At 40.8% G+C, this 19,966-nt stretch overlaps 1 protein-coding gene across 5 annotated transcripts; it reads right to left on the bottom strand.

Annotated features, from left to right (window-relative positions):
- Window positions 1-59: 59 nt before the first annotated feature.
- LOC108388278 (zinc finger protein 75D) lies at window positions 60-11,284 on the bottom strand. 5 transcript variants are annotated; one of them, XM_073227562.1, is made up of 4 exons: window positions 11,206-11,284; window positions 9,565-9,701; window positions 6,558-6,684; window positions 60-993 (listed from the first exon to the last, which is right to left on the bottom strand). In XM_073227562.1, the coding sequence occupies exons 2-4, from the start codon at window positions 9,619-9,621 to the stop codon at window positions 287-289; spliced, it is 891 nt and encodes a 296-aa protein (XP_073083663.1). In that variant the 5' UTR covers window positions 9,622-9,701; window positions 11,206-11,284; the 3' UTR covers window positions 60-286. The 5 variants fall into 5 exon arrangements, with proteins under 5 accessions (XP_073083663.1, XP_073083662.1, XP_036872870.1 ...); XM_073227561.1 differs by having other exon boundaries at window positions 9,175-9,701; window positions 11,206-11,283; XM_037016975.2 differs by lacking the exon at window positions 6,558-6,684 and having other exon boundaries at window positions 10,998-11,280.
- Between the last annotated feature and the right edge of the window lie 8,682 nt (window positions 11,285-19,966).

Raw genomic sequence — 19,966 nt, 5'->3', positions numbered from 1 at the left:
GTGGAGAAGCTGAGTAACCAGACAGTTAGTTAGATAGATAATTATAGATCTTTGATAACTCCATTTTCTTTCTTTTATTTATAAGGTACTCATTATGCATCAGTCTTCTGCTAGGCACTGAAGATACAATGCTGAATAAAAGAGATACAGCGTCGATTCCCTTCGGTGAAACGTGACATCCACCCTTCACAAATTTTCTGTTGATGACAAATTCCTATCATTGGATGCCTCAGAATTTTGTATTCTTTCATCACCTCTAGGGTCAAGCTCCATATGGTGACTCTCTTCAGACTGGAGACACTGGACAGGATTCCCTTCCCCTGTGGAGTTTCTGGTGTCTAAGAAGGCTTGACCGCCTGCTAAAATTTCTTCTGCATATGCTACAAGTATAAGGCTGCTCACCTGTGTGGGTTCTCTGGTGTTTAATAAGGTGGGAGTTCTGAATGAATCTTTTTCCACATTCGTAGCATTTAAAGGGCTTCTCTCCTGTGTGAATTCTTAGATGTGTGTGTAGATTTGTGTTATGACTGAAGCTTTTCCCACACCATGAGCATCTATATGGTTTTATTCCTTGGTGTGCCATTAAGTGCTTATTAAGATCTGAACTCCACCGAAACCTCTTATCACATTGTTGACACTTATAGGGTTTCTCTTCAGTGTGAATTCTCTGGTGCTTAATAAGGTCAGAACTAACTCTGAAGGCTTTCCCACATTCCTGACATTTAAAAGGTTTCTCTCCTGCATGGCCTTTCCCGTGAAGATCCATATGCTTTGGAAGCTCTTGTTTACAAGTTGAAAGTTTCTTTCTTTTCTTCCCTAGGAAGGCTTGATGCCGCTTCCGTACCCTGCGTGTCCCATCGTTTCCTTTGCCTGTTGTTTTCTGGGCAACTTTCATTCTGGCCTTTCTTAATACTTTGCATCCTGATGCTTGTCTTTCTAATGCAGAAATCAATATAGGTTGGTCATTTCCAGTGTCATTTTTGAGCTTTAACCCTGTTGGAATAAACAGAAGAATCAGCCATCTGTGTCCCAGAATGACAACACTATAGGAATGGAGAGAAAAAGCAATGACTACTTAAAAACAGAACAGGAACAATGATTTCTAGTCCAATCTGGACAAAAAGGCACAGACCTATTTCTCTGATCCCCCCTGCTAGACACAACAACAAAACAATTGAAGAGTGCAAGGCACGACCAAGAGAAAATTCTAAAATGTGGTTAAAAGAAGACAAAATTGTTTGGGAACCCAGGACTAGCAGCAGACCTTGGCAGCACGTCTTACATCCCCACACTCAACAGAGGGAGGCAACCCACATCAAGAGTTTTTTAAACCTCAACCTAACAACAGAAGTCTGCCTGGATAGGCTCATTCCTTCCCTAGTCTGGGTGGGAAACCTTACAACATCAGAATCCCATGTAGGAGACACCAAAGTTGATGGGCAGAACTAGCAATAGGGACCAAGCCACAAGTGGTCTGGCTCAGGAAGCCTCTTCTTCCTTGAGGGTTTGAAACTCCCCTCTTCCACTGAAAGACACTCTGGTATAGGTAAATACCTTCCTCACCCTCAGGCAGCACCAGCAGGGACATATGGGAGCCTTAGCAGTACCAGATACACCAAAGAAACCAAAATAACACCACAAAGGTTCTGAAAATTAAAGCGTCACTAGAAGCACACCCCACAAAAGTGGGAAAGAACCTACATGCTAAACTAGAACAGGGCAACTGTCCATTGAATTAAAATATTAAATAGGACCCAATCTCTCCTAACCTAATAGACAAAATGATTAGGATATAACAAAAAGTCACCCATCAGACTGAAAAAGCAAAAAGCAAAAAAAAAAAAAAAAATCATAACTTGAGTAACAACAAGCAATCTGACAAAAATGGAATTAGACTAGAATTCAAAAACAGAAAGACAACAGGAAAATCCAAAAATATGTGGACATGACACAATACATTTCTAAATAATCCGTGCTTCAAAGAGAAAGCTTCAAAAAAAATCTAAAAATGTATAGTTGAATGAAAATGAAATTGCAATATATAAAAATGCAAGTAAAGAAGTGCTCAGAGGAAAACGTATAGCTATTAATGCTTGCAATAGAGAAGGGGAAAGGTCTCAAGTCAATACTCTATGTTTCTACCTTAAGAAACTAGAAAAAAAGCAAAATGAACCCAAAGCAAGTTGAAGAACGGATATAATAAAGATCAGACCAAAATCACGACCAAATGAAAAGCTTATACTTCAAAAAAACCAGCAAAATTGATAAACCTTTATCACAACTGAGAAGGATAAGACACAAATCACAAATATCAGGAAGGAGACTGGATCTATTACTACACATTTTGCAGCACTTAAAAAGATAACAAGGGAATACTATAAACAACTTCATGTTCAAGAATTTAAAGTTAGGAAAAAATGGACCAAGTCCTCAAAAGCCACATACTACCAGAATTCACCCAGCATGAAAGAGATAACCTGAGTAACACTACTATTATTAAAGAAACTGAAGTCATAATTTAAAAACTTCCAAAAAGAGAAATGTCGAGATCCACATGGTGTTACCAGAGGATTATATCAAATATTTAAAGAACTAATAATCTTATATAATCTCTTCCAGAAAAAAGAACAGCAAATACTTACCCAACTCATTTTATAAGCCCAGCATTACCCTGAGAGCAAAAGCATACAAAGACAGCACATACTAAAAAAGAAGATTACAGACTTAACATCTCCCAAGGACTTAATGTAAAAATCCTGAAAATACTGGCAAACTGAATATAACAACACTTAGGAATAACATACCAGGATCAAATAGGATTTATCCCAGGCATACAAAGCTAGTTCAGCATTTGAAATCAACAACATAACCCACCATATCAACAAGCTTTGAAAGATCATATTCCTACCACTTGACACAGAAAAGTATTCGACAAACACCACGTCTATTCATGAAAAACACACCAGAAAGGTAGGAATTACACTACCTTTATAAAAATTAACAACAACAAAAAAATCTCATACTAACATCCTAGGTAATAGTGAAAGACTCGATACTTTCATGATGAAATTGGGATCAAGGCAATTTTGATCTCACCACTCTTATTCAACACGGTACTAAAAGTTAGAACTAATGCAGTAAGGTAAGAAAAAGCAATAAAAGTCACTGCAGATGATGTGACTGTCTATGTGTAAAAATCTCGAGTAATCTACAAAGAATACTCTTAGAACGAATAAGTGAGTTCAAGAGTTACAGGATAGAAGATCAAAACACAAAATTAGTGGCATTCCTATATGGAAACAATGAACATGCAGAGACCAATATTAAAAATAATAACATCTACGACTGCCCTAATGAGAATGCAATGCCTCGGCATATACTTAAACAAAACATGTAGAGTATCTGCACACTGAAAATTATAAAAAGTTGAGGAAAGCAAAGAAGACCTAAAGAAATAGACATACTGTTTTCATTAATTAGAAAAATTAGCATAGTAAAATAAAGACATCAAACCTCTTCAAAGTAATACATAAGTTTGATGTAATTTCTAGCATGATCCCAACAGTTTCTTGCAGACACAGATAAGCTCACTCCAAAATTCATATAGCAAGGCACAGGCCCTGGAATAGCTAAAATAAAATTGTATCTGGACAAAAAATGATGTGGGAAGAAACACTCTACCTCACAGATAGTAAGGCTACTATATTAGATACCTACAGTAATAAAGACAGTGCAATATGAACAGAGGGAAAGAGACACATAGCTCCGTGGGAGAGAACAGATGCACAAAAACATGCTCAACTCATCTCTGACACAAGCGCAAAAGCAGTTCAATGGGGAGAGGACAGCCTTTTCAACAGACGGGGCCGACACAGTTGAACCTCCACAGGCGAAAAAGTGAACGTCAACCTGAGCTTCACACCTCATATAATTAACTCAAAATGGATCACAAACTTAAATGTAAAATTATAAAACTTCTAGTTAAAGACATAGGAAAAAAATTTAGTAATCTAGAAGTAGTCAGAGTTCTAGCTTGGCCACCAAAACTACAATCCATACAAGGAAAAAAGGAAAAATTGGTCCTCATCAAAATGAAAATTGTATACTCCATGGAAGCCCATGGGAAGAGAATAAAAAGATGATATACAGACTTGGGGAAACTATTTGCAAACTGTTCATCCACCAAAGCACTAGATTTTAGAATTTATCAAGAACCCTCAAAACTCAACAGTTAAGACAATCCAATTAAAATATGGGCAAAAGACATTTCACTGAAGAGAATATAGAGATTGCAAATAAGCACATGAAAAGCTATAAAAGATCATTAGCCATTCTGGAAATGCAAACCCAAACCACAATGAGATAACACTAAATATCTATCAAAATGGCAAACATTTTTTTTTAAATGGTGGCAATATTAAACACTGGCAAGGATGTGGAGAACTGGATCACTCAACCACTGCAGTTGGAATGTAAAATGGTAGAGTCACTCTGGAAAATAGTTTATCATGTTCTTATAAAATTAAATATGTAATCACCGTATGAAGCAGAAATTGCCCTCTTTAAGATAGTTATCCCAGAGAAATGAAAATATATCTCTACACAAAATCCTGTGTAATGCTGATGGCTGTCTTATTCACAATAGCCAAAACCCGAACACAGCAAATACATCTTTAAATGGGTGAAAGGTTAAACAAACTGTGGCATATCAATACCATGGAATGCTAATCAGCAGTTAAAAGAAGTTGAACTATTGATACCTGTAACAACTTAGATGAATTTTCAGGGAATTATTTTAAATGAGAAAAGTTAATCCCAAAAGGACACACACTTAATGATTCTATTTATATAACATTTTTGAAATGGTAAAATTTTAGAAATGTAGAAGAGATTAGTGGTTGGCATGGGTTGGTGATGGAGTGGGGTGTTGGGAGAGAAGTGGATGTGGTTGTTAAAGGTCAACAGGAGGGAGCCTTGTAGGGATGGAATGAATGGTCCAGTAGCTTGACTGCGGTGGTGAATACACAAATCTACACCCGATAAAATTTTACAGAAGTAAATACATACACACACAGATGAATACAAGTAAAGTGAGAAATATGAATAAGGTCAACAGATTGTATCAGTATCAATATCCTGGTTGTGATATCATATGATACCTTTGCACAACTCATCATTGAAGGAAACTGAGTAAAGTGTACCTGGGTTCTCTTCCTATCACATTTTAAATTTGCATGTGAATCTATAATTATCTCAATAAAAAGTTCAGTTAAAAAAATACAGAAGCAGAGGGTATTATGCTCAGTGAAATAAGCCAGGCGGAGAAAGAAAGTGCCAAACGACTTCACTCATCTGTGGAGCATAACAACAAAGCAAAAACTGAAGGAACAAAACAGCAACAGACAGACCGACTCCAAGAAGGGACTAGCGGTTACCAAAGGGGAGGGGTTAGGGAAGGTGAGTGGGGAGGGGGAAGGGGACTGAGTGGCACTATAATTAGCAGTCACGCGGAAGGAAGAACAGCACGGAGAAGACAAGTAATGACTCCAGCATCTTACTACGCTGATGGACAGTGACGGCAATGGGGTGAAGACTTGATAATATGGGTGAATGTTGAAACACAGTGCTCATGTGAAACCTTCATAAGACTGTATATCAATGGTACTTTAATAAAAAATAAAATAAAAATAAAGGCACCTTTTGGAGAGACAAAAAAAAATACAGGAAGAGAATCTTAAAATGTTAAGCCCCTGTAAAGGTTCCTATCAAGGAAAATTTCTCCTCTTCCATTTATATATTTACCTGTAGGAGACTCTCCAAGACCGTCCTTGAGCTCTTGGGGACCTTGGATCTATGGTTCTTCCCCTTGTACTAAACAGATAAGTTTAAGTTTAGGGTGCAACAATAATGTTCTGAGAATAAAATCTTAAGGTCATGGGACTGCCATTTTAGTTCCCACCTATTTTCAGGAAGAGCGAATGACTCTTTTATACTTTCATTTACTCCAAATATTTAAATGGGCAGAACCTTAGGAGGACACATGAAAGTGATATGGGGAATGGGAATCCAGTGCCACTGAAGTAGCCTTGGTTAGAGATGATGGTGGCTTAGACTAGGATCGTAAGAGCAGAAGAGGCTGTCACATGGTTGTGTTCAGGATCTATTTTGAAGACAGAACTAAGAGGACTTGCTGATGGTTCAGTTGTGGGGTACAACAAAGGCTGGAAGAAAGGATAACTGAGAGGTTTTCGGCCCGAGTCACTGGGTAAATCAAGGCACCCTCTCCTGAGATGGAAAAGATATGGGAAGAACAGGTTATCAGGGTGAGGCAAGAGTGTGCTAGATCAAGAATTCCATTTGGGATGAACAAGTGAGACATCTCCTTGTAAAAAGCTCCCCAGGTGAGCTGGATATGCCTTCCCTTTCCCCTGCCCCATCACGTGGACAGCCAAGCAGCTACTGGAACTCTGGGACTCCTTCAAAGGAGTGCATTTTCCAAGGACTGAGAATAGAACAGATTACTCAACTTCAACACAAAAGCAAAGCAGAATCTTTACCTAGAGAGATGACAGCCTCATAGTTTTCCTGCATTACATCACTGTACAGCATCTTCTGGGTATGGTTCAGTAATTTCCATTCTTCCTCAGAAAAAGACATGGCCACATCTTCAAATGTCAACAAACTCTAAAGAACAGAATGGGATTCAGTTCAGTACTTGCCATGACAGAAGTGGTTCTAGCACTCATCTCCGAATTACAGGTCAGCTTTGTCACTAAAGTTAAGATTATATAGGATTCAGGGGGATAAAAAGTGAGATGGCAAAAAAGCAAGGAGCCAAGAGATCAGGAAACAGCTTGGGAGGTGCCCAACTCCCAATGTGCCAAGCCTAGCTGCCTAGAGAAGATCCTGGGCTAACACGCTTCAGAACATCTGCCGAGCACTGTGGGTCACAAGCATCAGAGTAAAGCACAGACAAGGCTGCTTCCAGGCTGCCTGAAAAAGCTGGGAAGTACAGGTTACCTGGGACTCAGGCAAGATAAGCTCACATGCCGTCTTCCAGGTTTGGGAGTTTTTCTGCTCAGAAAAGCCTAGAATCTGTTGAGCAGGCACAAGTGTGGATGGAAAAGAGCCCGAGAAAATTCCTCTCTTTTCTGTTTATGAATATCCTGAGGTTGATTTCTAAAATATCGAACATCAGGACTCCTTCAGAGTAAAGATGGCTCATCTTTGTAAGTATGTGTATGTGGTGCCATAAGTGGCCTTCTCATTGTAAATAAAAACCTAATGTCTACCATTCCATAGAACCCAGTTGACTGTTTCCCCAAAGTTCATAGTTTATAACACAAATTAATAAAAGGAAATCCATTGTTTTTGTCCCTCTCATAAAAATTGTTCACTAGGGTGGACAAGAATTAGAGGTGTCTGAAAATGAAAGACTCAGGTCCTCCAGTGTATGGTAGGAAATGTGGGAGATTTTTGTCCTTTATAATTTTTTTTTCTGGTGTGTAATTCTCTTCCCATTCTGCCCCTGATGGCCCATTTGTGATCCCAATTTCTCTAACATACAAGGGTGAGATGACCCCACTAGTCCCTTTCCATCTTCTTCTCTCCTCTCAAATTTCTGAGGAAGGTGTGACTAGCAGGGTTCTGTGGTTCAGATATTTCTGTACCCCAGACCCAGCCTCACCTTCACCCACCACTGGACTATTATACTCCTGCCTGAGAGACATCCTAACTGCTAGCATGGCTGGGCATCTGGAAAATTCCCATATTCTAGCTGAACCAATTACTATCACAGCTCCCAGGAGAAGAGTATTATTTATGAAGCTCCTCACCTCTTTCATATACAGGCTGGGTTTTTTTATGAGTATTCTAGCCCAGCTGTTCTTGTAGTACCAGGTATGTATCCCAACATTCTTTCTAGAATAACACCCATTGGTTGGAGCTCTGCTGGCTTCCACTTAAAGCCTAGGGCCACTGCTGTTTCTCCCAAGAGCACTGCTTCTTTTCCAGCTCAGGGTCTGTGACCTAGAAATAATCCCCATCTTCATTAGCACAGAACTTACTTTTGGTTTTGAGGCAGTGGTGGAGGGATGAACAGGAGTGGAGACATATTTGGGGAGTGTGTGACATTAAAGGAAGTAATAAAAAAAACTGAAGAGATATTGTGCCACCATTTTCTCATGGAGAACTATATACATCTGGGCAAATTAGGATAAAATGAAAAAAAAAGGTGTGAAAAAGTTCTCACTTCCTTCACTGCCTTACTTGACTTGGATCCTGGAGTCAATGGATTTCTATCTTCTCATTTTCTCAAAAAAAAAGCCATTGAATAAAAAACGACTTCCTATCAGTCAGATTTTCCAATATTCCTGTGGCCAGGGAAGGATTTCATGGAGAAAGGGGATGCAATGGAGGAAAAATTGGGGAAGAGTTGGACTCTAACCTCCTTTCATATGATTTGTTGTAATAAGACACCAAAATATATCCTATCCTCTTCCTCACTGTGGGTTCCCAAGGAAAGGATGGGTGCTGCTATCACCCAAGGGGATATCTTGGTTTTCCACTCAGCAAGGCCAAACACAGACCCCTAAAGGAGGGCAATGGAGGCTCTTTTCTTCTGGCCCAGAGGTGTGTGTTCCTACTACAGAGGGCATTATTCCTCAACATCCTGATTCTCTCCACCTCTCTGTTGACATTTTTCTTCTTTCTGTATCCTTGTTTCCCCTTTTTCTTCCCATTTCTTCTTTTCTTTTGCAGTATCCTGAGTTGTTTATACTTTTGTTTGCTACCCTCTCTCTCCTTTGATCTCTAAGTATTGTCCATTTTTCTAGATTTTTGTCCCCTTTCTCAACCCTTTCTTGCCTTTTATTCTTCTGTTTCTAAGAATTCAAGCCCTGTCTCCTTGGCCTTGCCAGACTAGGCCCACTACCCTCCAATTTCCCTGGCATGAAAGAGGGCAAAATGCATTTCTTTTTCCTAAGGCCAGGGAAGACTGCCAGGAGCTCCAGGACCTATAGCCAACTATTGCTGCATGTCTGTGATTTCAGATCCTGTCCTAAAGGAACAATACAGGAGTGACCTCATCCATGTCATTCTTCAATCATCACCCCCACCTGGACACATCCACCTTTGTCCTATTTTATTGTACAAGTAAGGAATCTTTCTTCTCACCTCATTATTCTGTCCACCAGGTTCTCTCTGAAAGCGTTCTACCAGGGCCACAGCCTCTTTGATGCTCTGTGGATGATACTTCCGTACCCAGTTCTGGGTATCCCTGGGCAGAATGGTCAGGAACTGCTCTAGCACCAGAAGCTCCAGGATATGCTCTTTTGAGTGGATCTCTGGCCTCAGCCACTGATGGCATAATTCCTGAAGCTGGCTGACAGCCTCAAGTGGTCCAGGTGCTTCATGATAATAGAAGCCCCGGAAGTGCTGGCGAGCACTCTCAGGACCCAGATTGTCTGTTTGTGGGCTGGGTTTCTCACTGTGACAGGAGGTCTCTTTCACAGACCCCATAGTCTCCCATGAAGCCTCCATGTGTGGGTACGAGCATGTATTCACCTTCAGATGTCTCATCATCATTTGTTCTAGGAACAGTTTCACTCCTATATGTACCATCCTCCTGGAGCCACCTTTGACAACTGAGGTCTTGTCAGGTTTGGTACAAAAGGAACCAGTAGATCTTCTCCCTAAGGGCACTAAGGAAGGGGAGAAAATAAGTACCCGTGAAGAAGAAAGCCACATAACACATATTTGTTTGCTACTTATAGTTCTCAGAGAAGAATGAACAGAAAAGAACCTGTCCTGCCTCCCCTTTAAAATCAACTGCGAAGTATTAGGATACTCATGAGAACAAATTATTTCACAACTAATGTTTTTCTCCTTTTCTTTGCTACTCAGCTCTGAAACAAAGCACCATTCAAATGGTAACTTTCTTCTTAAAGGTTGAGGAAAGGTCAGTGGGTGAAAAACTGAAACCCACTCACTAAAAGCTTTTGAGATTATACAATATTTCAACAGATCATCCCGGCATTTCGTCTTTAGTCAGAGGGAAAACGATTTCTATGATCCTTCATCCACTTATGAAGATTGAAACCTTCATTTCATGGAACATTGGTATTCTCCTTTCCATTATATTAATACTGGCAGGAGAAATGAGATCAGTCAGATCAGAAAAGAAGTAAAATAATTAGAGAAAAAAATAACCTTACTCCTCTCAGCAAATATCCCCTAAGCAACCAGACACCGGCAACATTTGGGGGGTACTTTTTTTGGAAAACAATAATGAAAGGTTCTTAAGTGATAGGAAGGGTCCTAGTAAAAGTAACCCTTCTCCTGACTTTAGATTTCTTCAGGGTCCTATAGATCTTTAAGTAAGGCTGAGGATAGCCTTGAGAATCTGATTTTCCCTGAGATGACCCAGCCGAAACAGCAACAAAGTTCTTTCGAAGATGCCACGGGTACTCAGAGAAACGATTGGTTTCTTATTGCCTATCCAGGCTGAAGAGGTACAGGGACAGCTCCTGTATTTTTATGTCAGCAGAAGCTAATGTCTTGAGGTTGAAATAACCCTTTCTCCAGTGACGTGATCATAAGTCAGTGGAAACAGAAAAGTTTCGCGGGGTGCACTGCTAGATATGACTGTCCCATTCCCCGCCACTAACTCGCTACACCTTCTGGGGCGACCACAAGGACTGCCCTATAAGCCCGCCGCCCACAGGCAGCCTCCGAGGTGCTTCAGCAACACCCCTGGGTCATAAATTCACGGAGGGTACAACACGCTCGCTTCCGGAGGTTCCATGTGGCTGTAGGAAGTCCCGCCCGCGGTCAGGCCGCTGGCCGCCGGGCACTGTCGGCCCTGCGAACACACCCGGGCTGAGCGCCCGTCCCCGCGCGCCGCCACGCAGCCGCCCCCCGGCAGCGCCTGCACCTGCAGCCGGGATTCCCAGGGGCTCTCTGACCAAATCCAAAGGGAAAACAGGCTCCCCGATTACCTCCGCACAGCTCCGGGTTCCGCGGACGCCACTTCCCACTCCCTCAGCTCCGCTCCCCAGTCGCCACACCTCCCGCCGCTCGGGGGAGGGAGCACGCGGTTCGGACGCCACTTCGGGGGCGGTGGCAGGAAGCGCGCGCCCTCGGGCCCCTGAAGCTCCGAGGCGCAGGGGCCCGGAGCGCAGGGGCCTCGTGAAATCAGTTCCCCACCTGGCTCCTCTATCTCCCCGAGACCGTACCCCGACTCGCCATTTTGGGGTGGCTGGCGGCCGACGGAGCGCCAACCGGAAAAGGAAGGAGGAGTTTCCGGTGGCTTGACAGCCCTCCCAGTCATCTACCTGTGGGGTCTCCGCTCGTCTGACTGGGAAGGGTTCCGCTAGTCCTGTCCACCCCGCAGGAGCGCTCCGTTTCAGCCCGGAGCGATGTAGCCTACCGAATCCAGTGCCACAGTCGCCTATTCCCGACCTGGGAGGCGCTGCGCGTGGGGACTGTTCCTGCGTCTCTTTCGGTGGTGGAGGCTCTTTCTACTCACAATTTCTCCCAGTAAGGGCTGCCGCCCCGAAAGTTTTTAGTAGGCTTGCCGGGACCCTCCTTGAATAAAAGGCAGTTTGGTCCTGATCAAGCCCCTCGCTAGATCAGGAACTACAGCCCCTTATATTTATTAAACCCTTTCTGGTTCACCAGCACGTCCTCCCCAACTATTACTGTTTTATTCTTCTTAGGTTTTCACCTGGTGATGTAGGTTCCGTTTATATTTCTCTTTGACATTATAAAGAAATTGAGATTGAACGTGAACATCCTCAGGGTCACACAGATGACCATTGGCAGATTTCTGATTATGATGATCAGAATCTCAAATTTTCTGATTATGATGTTTAGACCCATAAGTAAAAATTTTTAGATAAAGTGCTTTCTAAAGGGTTTTCCTGGAAAAAAAAATCAATATATTCAGTGGGATTTTTGTTATAAAATTTGTGCCATACTCACTGTCCCATGCTGGTACTGTAGGTTTTGTTTCCATTGTGCTTGACATGCCAAATTGAGGTCTCCTGTTGGGTATCCCGTGCTTTTTCTATTAAATCATGCTTCCCTGAAGGACAGGGACCTTGTCTTATCTTTATCTCCTGTAATGTTTAGCATAGCCTTCTGGATAAGTCATCTTTCTGAGAACCTGAGTATCCCAGGTTGACAGTTTCTCCAAATGAGCCGTGCTTACTTAGCATTGAGCCACTCAGACCAAAATTGTCCATATGAATAAAAGAGGACAAAGTACTTGTACCTCGGACAGAGGCATGAAACTGAGGCCTTTTGGAAGTCAGTGGTAGAAACACTCAGGCAAGCAGAAAGAAACCTGCATGCCCAGGAGGAAAATAAAGAGCACATGTCTGGTTTTTTTACATGCAAATACAGATGCGACTCAGAAGCTATGGTCAATCCTCATTTGACAAGCAAAAACGCCCAGAAGTGTGCAAGAAGACACAGTGCCTTATCTGCAGTCCAAGAAGCTAGTAAAGATGTTTGCCACAGAGAAATATTTTCAGGATGGTTCTTTCAAAGCTATGTTCCTGAAGTCAGGCATTTTCAACCTAATGTTTTATGACAAGTAAGAGGGAGTCAAGGCACTATTAGTTCTGTTTCACCTTCAGCTGAATCACCAAGCAGTGGGGATGGGCAGATAAAAGGTATTTTCTTTTTTGTTTTGTTTTAACAATAAGGTTTTTAAACGACGCGGAGTTTGTATATTAATCGGCACAAAATTATTCCTTGTAATTGCTCAATAGTCTGTAGATTATACAATTAACCATTTTTGAGTGAGCATAGAAATAAGTATAATGTTGTCTTTGATTTTTCTGACAACCTACTATGGTTTTTTATGCTTCAAAGAAACGAGAAAATTCTTTTAAAGGACTGTAGACTCCAGGAAGATAAGTTTTAATGCACTTAAAACAAATTTCATTTTGTGTTGTTAATGTGGTTAGTAGTAAAAGCATACATTGAGCCATCTTTTCTTTTATGAAACTCCACCCCAAGGAATGAAGCAAATGCACTAGAGCCATACTTCTTTCCACCTCTGAATGCCTATTGATATGCAGATGTACTAAAGCCAGGCGAGATATTCTGGAAATATTACAATTTTACCCACATTTGTATAAGGATATTAATGTTAACTGCAAGATTTATCAAATATTTTATGGGTGTGATATGAGTAAATTGTCATCAACAACTATTTTCTGACATTGTTCATTTTCCTACATCATTCTTACTGCCTCTTTTCCATGTACCTGTGTCAGGTGAGAGGCAATCTTAAACCATTCCTCTTGAAGAAGAAATGCATATAATTCTTTCTTCATAAGAAATTATATGGTCAGAAGGAAATGAGTCTTCCTTTCAAGAATGGAAGTCAATTTATATTCAAAAGTATTTTCAAGGTAGATTGAAGATTAAAAGAAAATCCTTCAAAAACACATTTCTCCTTTCACTGATCTGGATCTTATGGAGCTCCTGGGGAAAAAAGAAGTTAGAAATTCTCTTAGTGTTAATAAATTTTCTAGTTGGTTTTCTTGTAACACATATTAAGATTTAACTTTCAATTGTAAAACATTTTGGTATATTGCAGCTCTTAAGCAGTGGTGGTGATTGGGCACATTCTACAGTTATATAGGTTGATGGAGTGATTTGATAGTAAATTTCTAAATTCTTCTTAAAAGGGAACTTAAATTAGAATCTCAAAAATTCTGATTATGATGTTTAGACCCATAAGTAAAAACTTTTAGATAAAGTGCTTTCTAAAGGGTTTTCCTGAAAAAAAAAATCAATATATTCAGTGGGATTTTTGTTATAAAATTTGTGCCATACTCGCTATCTCATGCTGGTACTACAGGTTTTGTTTCTGTTGTGCTTGACATGCCATTTTACCTTTCAGCCTGGCTCTGTCAGGCTTTCCACATGGCTTAAATATGGTACTGATTCTCCACCTTGGATTGTCCTGCCATTCTCACATGCTATCTTTGTTACAAGGAGGTGTGGCTCTTGCTCAGGGTCAGTCCCTATGTCCCAGGTCTCCTTTTGTACCCACTTGGACTTGGGGGCCAGGATGCTTATGACCCCAGTGTCAGTCTCTCTTTGATATAAAAGACAATTGAAATCTGTTCTGGTTTCTTTTATGATAGGACTAGAGAGTAAAAGTATAAATGTAAAATATGCATAGAATGAAATAATATGAATGTAAGAAATAAGAACTTACTATCCTTTGTGGTGACTTCTTGGGAGCCTCTGCTAAGGCACTCATACCTGCTGTTTGAAATATGTCTACCAGAGAGTGGGAGGTCATCAATACTGCCTTTCCATAGTGAATTATTCCCTGAAATTTCTGCCAGTTTGGTTTTACATTGAACCTCGTGCCAGGCACTTAGGAGAAAGGAAATCTGATAGTTTTATCTGCCCACAGTTGACACAAATACATGTGTACACCAGATACTGTGTAAGTGTTTTACATGAAATATTTTGTGTAACATGATCTCATTAAAACAAAGCAGATGAGGAGGAGCCAAGGTGGCAGTGTGAGTAGGGCAGCAGAAATCTCCTCCCAAAACCATATATATTTTTGAAAATACAAAAAATACAACTATTCCTAAAAGAGAGACCAGTGGATACAGTACAACAGCCAGGCGGCATCTACATCTGCGAGAACTCAGCACCTCATGAAGGGGGTAAGATACAAGCCACGGCCCAGCAGGACCCAAGTGCTCCCCCGAGCCCAACTCCCTGGCGGGAGGAAAGGGGTCAGAGCAGGGAGGGAGTGGAAGTGCAGGACTGCTAAATAACCATCTCTAGTAATCCACACCAGGAGTGCAGACACACATTGCATGGTGTGCTGGATATTACAGAAATGGAAAAATAAAATCTGCGAACAGGTCCCCGCAGCCGGCTCCCCTGGGAAAAAAGAAAAGCAAGTGCTTTTTGAAAGTCTTAAAGGGACAGGAGCCTTACAGCAGGATGGAATCATCCCGGCACACTCAGCCCAGCAGGCTTGGAATTCAGAGGAACTTCGGGTGCCCCAGCCACCTGGGTGGCAATGCACCCCTGAAGACCCTCACAGTGATAGGCAGCCTGCCAGTCATTCCCCCAGCCAGCATGGCCCTGACACAGCAGCAGACCAGCCGGAGAGTGGCCGCTCATGCCAGTGGTGTCAGAGCAGCCGGAGAGAGGCTGTGTGCACCCATGGTGCCAGAGCACCCAGAGAGCGGCCGTGCCCACAGCAACTGCCCAAAATCTTCTTCTTGACTGCAGCCACCCAGGCCAGAACCAGAGGGTGCCGCCAGCATGCAGCTGCCCGGCGCAGGCAGAGGAAGCCAGGGCAAGGCATGAAGGTGCACCGTTCTCACAGGAGAGCACACCTGGCATGTCTGGCACTCCCCTCAGGACTCTGGGCTATCCTGCAGGTGACCCCGCCCATGGCACCTCAGGGGATTAATCTGGAGGCTGTTCCAGGTGTTTGGGTAACTGACACAGGCAGTGGAGAAGGGCAAGGCAACCAACAAGCAGGAAAGGACATTGTTCTCCCACCCAACAAATACAATACCTGCCTAGAGCTACCTCTATTGCCATGAAAATGCAGAAGAATTTGGTCCAGTTCAGAATTACCCAGACAACCCCGAAGAGAGGGCCTGGGGAGATAGATTTAACCAATCTTCCTGAAAAAGAATTCAAAATAAAGGTCATAACCATGCTGATGGACCTGTAGAGAAATATGCAAGAGTTAAAGGATCAAGTTGGGAGGCAGAATACAGAAATAAAACAGTCTCTGAAAGGACTTAAGAGAAGACTGGATGAAGTGCAAGATGCCATTAATGGAATAGAAATCAGAGAACAGGAACACAGAGAAGCTGACACAGAGAGAGATAAAATGATCTCCAGGAATAAAAGAATATTAAGAGAACTGTGTGACCAATCCAAATGAAACAATATTCGCATTATAGGAATACCAGAAGAAGAAGAGAGAGAAAAAGGGATAGAAAGTGTATTTGAAGAAATAATTGCTGAAAACTTCCCCAAACTGGGGGGAGGAAATAGTCTCTTAGACTATGGCAGCCCACAGAACTCCCAACACAAGGGACCGAAGGAGGAAAACACAAAGACATATAATAATTAAAATGGCAAATATCAAAGAAAAGGACAGAGTATTAAAGGTGGCCAGAGAGAGATGAAAGGTCACCTACAAAGGAAAACCCATCAGGCTATCATCAGACTTCTCAACAGAAACCTTACAGGCCAGAAGACAATGGCATGATATATTTAATGCAATGAAACAGAAGGGCCTTGAACCAAGAATACTGTATCCAGCATAATTATCATTCAAATATGAAGGAGGGATTAAACAATTCCCAGATAAGCAAAAGTTGAGGGAATTTGCCTCCCACAAATCACCTCTACAGGGTATTTTAAAGGGATTGCTCTAGATGGAAGCACTCCTAATGCTAAACAGATGTCACCAGAGAAAATAAAATCACAGCAAAGAAAGCAGACCAACTAAATACTAACTAAAGGCAAAAAATAAAATCAACTACTCACAAAAGCAGTCAAAGGAAACACAAAAGAGTACAGAATAAAACACCTAACATATAAAGAATGGACGAGGAGGAATAAGAAGGGACAGAAATAAAGAATCATCAGACTGTGTTTATAATAGCTTAATAAGAGAGTTAAGTTAGACAGTTAGATAGTAAAGAAGCTACCCTTGAACCTTTGGTAATCACAAATCTAAAGCCCACAATGGCAAAACGTGCATATCTTTCAATAATCACCCTAAATGTAAATGGACTGAATGCATCAATCAAAAGACACAGAGTAATAGGATGGATTAAAAAGCAACACCCATCTATATGCTGCTTACAAGAGACTCATCTCAAACCCAAAGACATACACACACTAAAAGTCAAGGGATGGAAAAAGATATTTCATGCAAACAACAGGGAGGAAAAAAGCAGGTGTTGCAGTACTTGTATCAGACAAAATACACTTCAAAACAAAGAAAGTAACAAGAGATAAAGAAGGACATTACATAATCATAAAGGGCTCAATCCAACAAGAGGATATAAACATTCTAAATATATATGCACCCAACAGAGGAGCACCAACATATGTGAAACAAATACTAATAAAATTAAAGGAGGAAATAGAATGCAATGCATTTGTTCTAGGAGACTTCAACACACCACTCACCCCAAAGGATAGATCCACCAAGCAGAAAATAAGTAAGGACACGGAGGCACTGAACAACACAGTAGAACAGATGGACCTAATAGACATCTATAGAACTCTACATCCAAAAGCAGCAGGATACACATTCTTCTCAAGTGAACATGGAACATTCTCCAGAATAGACCACATACTAGGCCACAAAAAGAGCCTCAGTAAATTCAAAAAGATTGAAATTCTACAAACCAACTTCTCAGACCACAAAGTTATAAAACTAGAAATAAACTGTACAATGAAAACCAAAAGGCTCACAAACACATGGAAGCTTAACAACATGTTCCTAAATAATCAATGGATCAATGACCAAATTAAAACAGAGATCATGCAATATTTGGAGGCAAATGACAACAACAGCACAGAGCCCTAACTTCTGTGGGATGCAGTGAAGGCAGTTCTAAGAGGAAAGTATACAGCAATTCAGGCCTATTTGAAGAAGGAAGAACAATCCTAAATGAATCGTCTACAGTCACAATTATTGAAACTGGAGAAAGAAGAACAAATGAGGCCCAAAGGCAGCAGAAGGAGGGACATAATAAGGATCAGAGAAGAAATAAACAAAATTGAGAAGAATAAAACAATAGAAAAAATCAATGAAACCAAGAGCTGGTTCTTTGAAGAAATAAACAAAATAGATAAGCCCCTAAGCCAGACTTATAAAGAGAAAAAGAGAATCTACACACATCAACAGAATCAGAAATGAGAAAGGAAAAATCATCACAGACCCCACAGAAATACAAAGCATTATTAGAGAATACTATGAAAATCTATATGCTAACAAGCTGGAAAACCTAGAAGAAATGGACAACTTCCTAGAAAAGTACAACCTTCCAAGACTGACCAAGGAAGAAACAGAAAATCTAAACAGACCAATTACCAGCAAAGAAATTGAATCAGTAATCAAAAAACTACCCAAGAACAAAACCCCTGGGCCAGATGGATTCACTGCTGAATTTTATCAGACATATAGAGAAGACATAATACCCAATCTTCTTAAAGTTTTCCAAAAAACAGAAGAGGAGGGAATACTTCCAAACTCATTCTATGGAGCCAGGATCACTCTAATACCAAAACCAGGCAAAGACCCAACCAAAAAAGAAAATTACTGACCAGTATCCCTGATGAACATAGATGAAAAAATACTCAACAAAATATTAGCAAACTGAATTCAAAAATACATCAAGAAGATCATACACCATGATCAAATGGGATTCATCTCAGGGATGCAAGGATGGTAACATTCGAAAATCCATCAACATCATCCATCACATCAACAAAAAGAAGGACAAAAACCACATGGTCATCTCCATAGACATTGAAAAAGCATTCAACAAAATTCAACATCCACTCATGATAAAAACTCTCAACAAAATGGGTATAGAGTGCAAGTACCTCAACACAATAAAGGCCAGATATGACAAACCCACAGCCAACATCATACTTAACAGCAAGAAGCTGAAAGCTTTTCCTCTAAGATCAGGAACCAGACAGGGATGCCCACTCTCCCCACTGTTGTTCAACATAGTACTGGAGGTCCTGGCCATGGCAATCAGACAAAACAAAGAAATACAAGCTTCCAGATTGGTAAAGAAGTCGAATTGTCACTATTTGCAGATGACATGATATTGTACATAAAAAATCCCTAAAGACTCCATTCTAAAACTACTAGAACTAATATCTGAATTCAGCAAAGTTGCAGGATACAAAATTAATACACAGAAATCTGTTGCTTTCCTATACACTAATGGTGAACTAACAGAAAGAGAAATCAGAAAAACAATTCCATTCACAACTGCATCAAAAAGAATAAAATACCTAGGAATCAACCTAACCAAGGAAGTGAAAGACCTATACCCTGAAAACTACAAGATACTCTTAAGAGAAATTAAAGAGTACACTAACAAATGGAAACTCATCCCATGCTCTTGAGTACTAAGAATTAATATTGACAAAATGGCCATCCTGCCTAAAGCAATCTACAGATTCAATGCAATGCCTATCAAAATGCTAACAGCATTCTTCAATGAACTGGAACAAATAGTTCAAAGATTCATATGGAACCACAAAGACCCCGAAGAGCCAAGGCAATCCTGAGAAGGAAGAATAATGCAGGGGGATGTCGCTACCCAACTTCAAGCTCTACTACAAAGCCACAGTAATCAAGACAATTTGGTACTGGCACAAGAACAGACCCACAGACCAGTGGAACAGAATAGAGAGTCCAGATATTAACCCAAACATATATGGTCAATTGATATATGATAAAGGAGCCATAGACATACAATGTGGAAATGACAGGCTCTTCAACAGCTAGTGTTGGCAAAACTGGACAGCTACACATAAGAGAATGAAACTGGATCATCGTCTAACCCCATACACAAAAGTAAATTCGAAATGGATCAAAGACCTGAATGTGAATCATGAAACCATAAAACTCTTAGGAAAAAACATAGACAAAAATCTCTTGGACATAAATATTGGCGACTTCTTCATGAACATATCTCCCTGGGCAAGGGAAACAAAAGCAAAATTGAACACGTGGGACTACATGAAACTGAAAAGCTTCTGTACAGCAAAGGACACCACCAATAGAACAAAAAGGCATCCTCCAGTATGGGGGAATATATTCATAAATGACAGATCCGATAAAGGGTTGACTTCCAAAATATATAAAGAGCTCACATACCTCAACAAACAAAAAGCAAATAATCCAATA

Source organism: Manis javanica, chromosome X, assembly GCF_040802235.1.
Source record: "Manis javanica isolate MJ-LG chromosome X, MJ_LKY, whole genome shotgun sequence".
In the NCBI taxonomy this organism is placed as follows: Eukaryota; Metazoa; Chordata; class Mammalia; order Pholidota; family Manidae; genus Manis; species Manis javanica.
The sequence above is the reverse complement of the archived record's forward strand: the minus strand, read 5'-3'. Positions and strand labels throughout refer to the sequence as shown.

Bases quoted from the DNA above. Each gene is read 5' to 3' on its own strand.
- LOC108388278 (XM_073227561.1), bottom strand. From the start codon at position 9,621: ATGGTACATATAGGAGTGAAACTGTTCCTAGAACAAATGATGATGAGA. The intron at 6,685-9,174 runs GTGAGAAGAAAG...TCTGTTCTTTAG, and splicing joins CTGGTGGACAGAATAATGAG to AGTTTGTTGACATTTGAAGA. The intron at 994-6,557 runs GTAAAGATTCTG...TTATTCCAACAG, and splicing joins TGAGGCTGTCATCTCTCTAG to GGTTAAAGCTCAAAAATGAC.